The 6118-nt window shown below is 47.2% G+C and overlaps 1 protein-coding gene across 1 annotated transcript; it reads left to right on the top strand.

The window, feature by feature from the left end:
• The first annotated feature begins 4573 nt into the window (after positions 1-4573).
• Positions 4574-5554, top strand: LOC101587176 (olfactory receptor 13C7-like). Its single transcript, XM_004631987.1, has one exon. The coding sequence runs from the start codon at positions 4574-4576 to the stop codon at positions 5552-5554; it is 981 nt and encodes a 326-aa protein (XP_004632044.1).
• Positions 5555-6118: the final 564 nt, after the last annotated feature.

Below are 6118 nucleotides of genomic sequence, written 5' to 3' on the forward strand. Positions count from 1 at the left end.
GGTCCTTGGGGCCCCTCAACCTGGCCAACCCTAGCACCACGAACTGCAGGCAATGAACTCGGTATCTCCCCCTGGTTCCCCCAAGCCTCAGGTCAACTCACCTGGCTGCAGCCCCCTGCATACACTTCAGCAAGTAGGCCAGTACCAGGAGGTAAGGTGCATTCATCCAGCATATTATACTCATGAAGTCTTTTTAAAACATTTAAAAATCACCAGGAGGGGAAAGGTTCATTACAATAATGATAATAATATCATCCACCATTCACTATTTACTACATGTCGGGCTCTGTGCTGAGTTTTACTTCATCTCACTAAATCCTCCAAATAAACCCCTGCTCCAAGGAAATACTACTCTTTCCCATTGCAGGTAGGGATGCTGAGAAACCTGAGTAAATGGAAGGGCTGGGCTTGGATCCTGGTCAGTCTAACTCTAAAGCCCACCCTCAACTCCTCTGCCACACTGGGAGGAAGCAGTGACACAGGAACCTCTGATCCAAGCATTTCAGGGAAGCTGTACCTGAAGCTCTCTTCTTATTCCCCTTCCTTTCTTTCAAGGTAATTTATGAAGCTTAAAGTACTAAATAGCAAAAGTTAAATCTCCAACCAATAAGATTAATGTGATATTTACCTTGCAAACTAATGTTGATCTGTCAGATCATAGGGATGGAAGTTTCTAGAAATATGTGAAAAAATGTTTGGAGATTGTGGAATACAAAAGATAGATCACTAAATTGATGGCCCTATTTCTCAGAAAAAAACTCCGGGCCAAAGTCTCACAGCAGAACACGAACAAAAATGAAACCCAGGTCCTCTTCATCCCCATCCACTCAATTTTCTTTCACTCTGTGAATTTGATTTCCTGGAACATGACAGTATGTGGCATGGCAGACAGATGGTAGAATATCTTTTTGAGAGTGTTGTGAAACATCATGGTATCTAAATGTAGAGTCTGCTCGGCAATATTTCTGGTTTTCTTCCTCCTGGACATGTGTTAGATCTACAAGAAGCTAGTGGTTTGCAGGCAGATATGAAGTATGTCACTTCTGGGAACAAGCATTTAACTGCTTGTAGAAGATTCTCCAGTTCATCCTTCCCATCCATAAGTGGAGCCTTCACCAGCCAAGGTCTTTGAGTAGAGTCCCTGGAGCCCACCATGCACATGCAGCATGAAAAAGAAAGAAAACTTTCTCCCACTAAGTCACTAAAATCATGAGGCTGTATGTTACTGTAGCATAACCCAGCCCACCCCAGCACTCTGACTTCCCATCCTGTGCCCACATTGCAGAGCCAAAGCTCTGGGTAGCCTGGAAGCCTGGTATTTTCTAGACTCGACTTTCTTTGGGCTAGTTTAAATTTCCCTGAATATGTTATAATCAGACTCATAAGTCAAGGAAATCTACATGCTCCTGATGCAGCCCTCCAGCATGAGCAGCTGTTCCCATAGGCAGGAGACTGGCCCCCAAAGCTCCCTTGGCAACAGGCTACAATGCTCTGTTGAGGTGTGTGTTGGAGGGAGAGGGGCTGTTGATCTCAAAATGGGACATGGGATCAGGATTTTTGACAGAACAGCAGCACTGAATCTGAACTAACAGTTCAATTTGAATGATAATCACTGACTCTCATGGGTGCAGGGCACTACAGGATGACAGTGATGAATGGGACACGACCCTTTCACTTCAGTAGTACAGGTTTGTTTCACAGATTAGTCAGAGAGCAACAACAAAGTAACCATAAGATGGGCAGAATGACATTAATCTGTGCTAAGAGCTGGGAGGGTCATCCTGTGTAGGGGTGGTCAGACACAGAGGCATCTGTGAAGGTGGCACAGGGGAGATTGGTATGAGCTGAGCCTTGAACAATAAGGTCAGTCCAGCCAAAAGAGGGCTCCTGGGAAAGTGGACAAGGCTGGAGTGTGCAGGCTTTGTCCAAATCATGGATGTTATCCTGGGAGGCTGCAGCAAGCGTAGAAGAGGGATATGGTAGTAGTAACAAAAGAGAGCAGACTGGAGCCTGCTCATAGAAGCCACGCCCACTCAGGGTTTTGTTTTTTGAGAGGCAAGGATGAGAAAGAGAAATGCAGAGTTGGTGGGTTCCTACCCTTCACCTGCTTGGAAACAGGTCTCAGAATCTGGAATGAATATGGGTCTTTTTGTAGCCACATGCGCAGAAGACAAAGCCCTTCAAGGGCTTGTCAAAATCTCTTCAGATTTCAGGTTTTTCTCTATCTTTACACCCCAGATTCTAAGAGAATCCTAAAGCTCTAAAGCCCAAAAACAGGAGGGAAGCATCCAAAGATACTGAGACCAAATGATTAAATGACTACAAACCCTGAGTCACCTCAGGCTGAAGTCACCTGTGCCCGCCATATTGCCCACACCTACCTAGCACAGGTCTGGCACACAGAGCATGCTCAGTGACTGTCAGCTGAGTGCATACATGAATGAGCCATCACACTCAGGCAGTTCATCTTTTGCCAGCTTTAACAAGAGACGCCTGCCTTAAAATCTTCACATGGGTAAGTGTTAAAGTGAGTTACTGACCCAGATTAAGCAACCGCCCTGGTATGTTCCAGAAACTGTTCCTTAACAATCACCTTAATTCAGAGAAGAGAATGAAAAGCCCACACAGGCTCAGGGCAGGGGAGGAGATGGCAGGAGACACACAGGAATCCTTGTCTCAGATGTGGTAAGTATAGATCCCTGCAGGTGCCTGCGGGGTGCTAACATCTATCACTGTGGGAAGCTCACAAGCAGCTTCATGTGCATATCTCCTCTGGGCTGTACAGTAACCCAATTTCTAAGAGAAAACTAAATTTCAGAGAGCCCAAATGACCTGGTCAGTGTCCCACATATTGCTTTATTTGGTGCTAAATGGAAGGGGACAGAGTTCTACTCTGTATCTTTTTTTTTTTGTACCCAGAATTGACTCATAACCTCAAGCTTGCCAGGCAGCCACTGTGCTATATCCCTGGTGGGTTCTACTCATAGAGTGTAGTAGAGAGGTCAGGTGCACAACACACTACATAGTTACTTGGAGAGACAGCCAAGGACTATGGAAGCACAAGAAATGAGAGGTAACTCTACACAGGGCAGAAGAGGAAGAGAGGGAACACGGAGCTTAGATCTGAAAAATTAGCAGGAACATGCTCACTGGGAAGGAAAGATGGGCTGATGTCATTAGGTGGCAATAGACATGGTTTGTTCAGGTAAGGGTGAGTATTTCACCCCTTAATTGGTGGACACAGTTAAGAGATAGGGGAAAAACTTCAGTCCAGGAGAAAAGACAGGACCTCATTACTGGATGGAGGATAAAGTTCATGCTTGGCCTCCTATTTCTCCTTTAGACCAGGAACCACATGGGCCATAAGATAAATTTCCTGTCCTAAAATTCTTATGCTTTGGATGCACTTAGGCTCCCTCCTGCGGGCACTTGACACTGGCTTGACCCAAGGAGGCAGCGAGACTAGCTCAGCGGAGCAGTGGTGGCTACCTGGGAGGAAACTGAAGCCCTTCCCACTCCTCTTTTTCTAAAGCTAGCCAGTAACTGATGATGCTTCTGCCAGATTAATACCCGATTCTCTTGTGTGGCATCCCTGCCAACCACATTTTTCCTACAAAGCAATATGGAAGCCAAGAAGTAAGTCACTGGCTTTCATGGCCAGTGCTAAATCTTGTGAGCAGTAGCTCTACTGGGAAGTATAGTATCTTGTATACTTTTAAAAGTTGATGGTCTAAGCCAGGCATGATGGCACGCCTGTAATCCCAGCACTTAGGAGGCTGAGCAGGCTGTGCTACACAATGAGACCCTCCCCCCCTCCACACACACAAAAAAATTGTCTATGATTCCTTTAGGAAAGATGACCTGAAATCAGACTTCACATCCTGCAGAGCCAATGTTCCAGCTTCATGGCCCACAGGACACTAGGCAAGATTATCTATGCCCACACCCCTGCCTTTCAGAGCACATCTCACCTCAGTCAAGAAAGTGGGGGCAGCAACAGTGACAAGTGTGGAATCCTTTGATTCACTTATTTTTTTCTTACTGCTAGAGCCCCAGGACCTGAATCAGTGCCTAGCACAGAGGAGGCACTCAGTAAATATTGAGTCAGTGAATAAATGCATCTGACATAGTATGGGCATAATTCAGTCATATGAAGTCATAACCTAAATGATGCTTCCTTTGAATAGTCCTAACACTTGTGATTCCAAGGGAGTGAGTCAAATAGGAATCTCCCCCTGCCTTTTTTTTTTTTTTTTTTCCGGAACTGGGGATTGAACTCAGGACCCTGCACTTGCCAGGCAAGCACTTATTCTACTGAGCTGTCTCCTCTATGCAAACCTGGGGATGATAGGGAAGAACCCGGGGGCTAGAATGTGAAACAGCCTTGCCCAAGTCATGTCAGTAGAACTGCAGAGCCGAGAGGGCTAGCTGCAGACCTGAAACCCAAGTCTCTCCTTACACAGATGGTGAAGCTAAATGCCACTGAGCCTGAGCTGCAGCAGGTTACACATCTGCCAGTTAGAGCTATTTCCAAAAAGCTGTATGGTCCAGATGGAAAAGGAAAGAGAATAAGATGGATGGGGCAAACTGGACAGCTGTAACGGAATATGTCCTGCTGGGGTTCCAGGAGCATCCGAACCTAGAGGCTGTACTGTTTGGGTTTTGCCTGGGCATCTACTGTCTGACTATACTGGGCAACTCCCTCCTCATAGCGCTGATCACACTGGACCCCCACCTGCACAACCCCATGTACTTCTTTCTCAGCAACCTCTCCCTCGTAGACATCTGTGGCACCTCCTCCTTTGTGCCTTTCATGCTAGCTAACTTCCTGAAAAACCAAAGGACCATCTCCTTCCCGGGCTGTGCCCTGCAGATGTACCTGACCCTAGCACTGGGTGCTACAGAGTGCCTGCTTCTGGCTTTGATGGCATATGACCGTTATGTGGCTATCTGCCAGCCACTTAGATACACAGAGCTCATGAGAAGGCAGACATGCCTGTGGATGGCAGGGCTGAGCTGGGTAACAGGCTTTGCTAACTCGCTACTACAGTCCATCCTTGTCTGGCGCCTTCCCTTGTGTGGCCATAATGTCATCAATCACTTCTTCTGTGAGATCTTGGCAGTGCTTAAACTGGCCTGTGGGGATGTCTCCCTCAATGTAGTGACATTAACAGTGGGCACAGCTGCTCTGTCACTGACCCCACTACTACTCATCTTCCTCTCCTACATTTTCATCTTGGCTGCCATCTTCAGGATGCCCTCTGCTATTGGCCGGCACAAAGCCTTCTCAACCTGCTCTGCCCACCTCACGGTGGTGGTGGTGTTCTATGGGACCATTTCCTTCATGTACTTCAAGACCAAGGCCAAGGACCCCAATGTGGATAAAATTATCACACTGTTCTATGGGGCTGTGACACCCTCACTAAACCCCGTCATCTATAGCCTGAGGAACACAGAGGTGAAAGCTGCTGTCACAGCTCTGCTAGGGGGAGGTCTGCTCTCCAGGAAAATGTCCCAGTTTGGCTGTTGCTCTCCATCTTATCAGCCAGCATAGGCTAGGTTATACTGTGGTGATGCCCTCATATCTTCAGTGGCTTAAAATCATTACATTTTATTTCCCACTCATGCATTGGGTCCATTAGAGCTCTGCTGGGACTGCGCTCTGTCATTTTCTCCACCATCTGGGACTTAGGATGACAAGGCAGTTACCATCTGGAATGGCTCAGCATGACAAAGGGAAAAAGGAAGGTAACAAAGGCTGCACAAGGGCTGGGGTGATGGCTCAGTAGAATAAGTGCTTCCATGGCAAGCGCAACGGCCTCAGTTCAATCCCCGGTTCCGAACAAAAAAAATAAGCAAAAAACAAAGGCTGCACAATCTCACAGCTTCCACTCACAAGCACTCGTGCTTTGTCCCACTCACAGTTCACCGCCCATAGGCGGCACGTGGCCACAACTAACAGCAAGGTGGAGGAGAAGCCCAGCTACTGTGCTTAGAAGGAAAGAGAGGACGGGGAAAGTTATGAATGCCTAATGACCACTACCATTCTGCAGAATCAACGGGAGCTACTAAAGATTGGCTGCCCCTGCCCTGACCATCCATTCTGCTTGGGCTGGGC

Source organism: Octodon degus, unplaced genomic scaffold (genome assembly GCF_000260255.1).
Source record: "Octodon degus isolate 3935 unplaced genomic scaffold, OctDeg1.0 scaffold00045, whole genome shotgun sequence".
In the NCBI taxonomy this organism is placed as follows: domain Eukaryota; kingdom Metazoa; phylum Chordata; class Mammalia; order Rodentia; family Octodontidae; genus Octodon; species Octodon degus.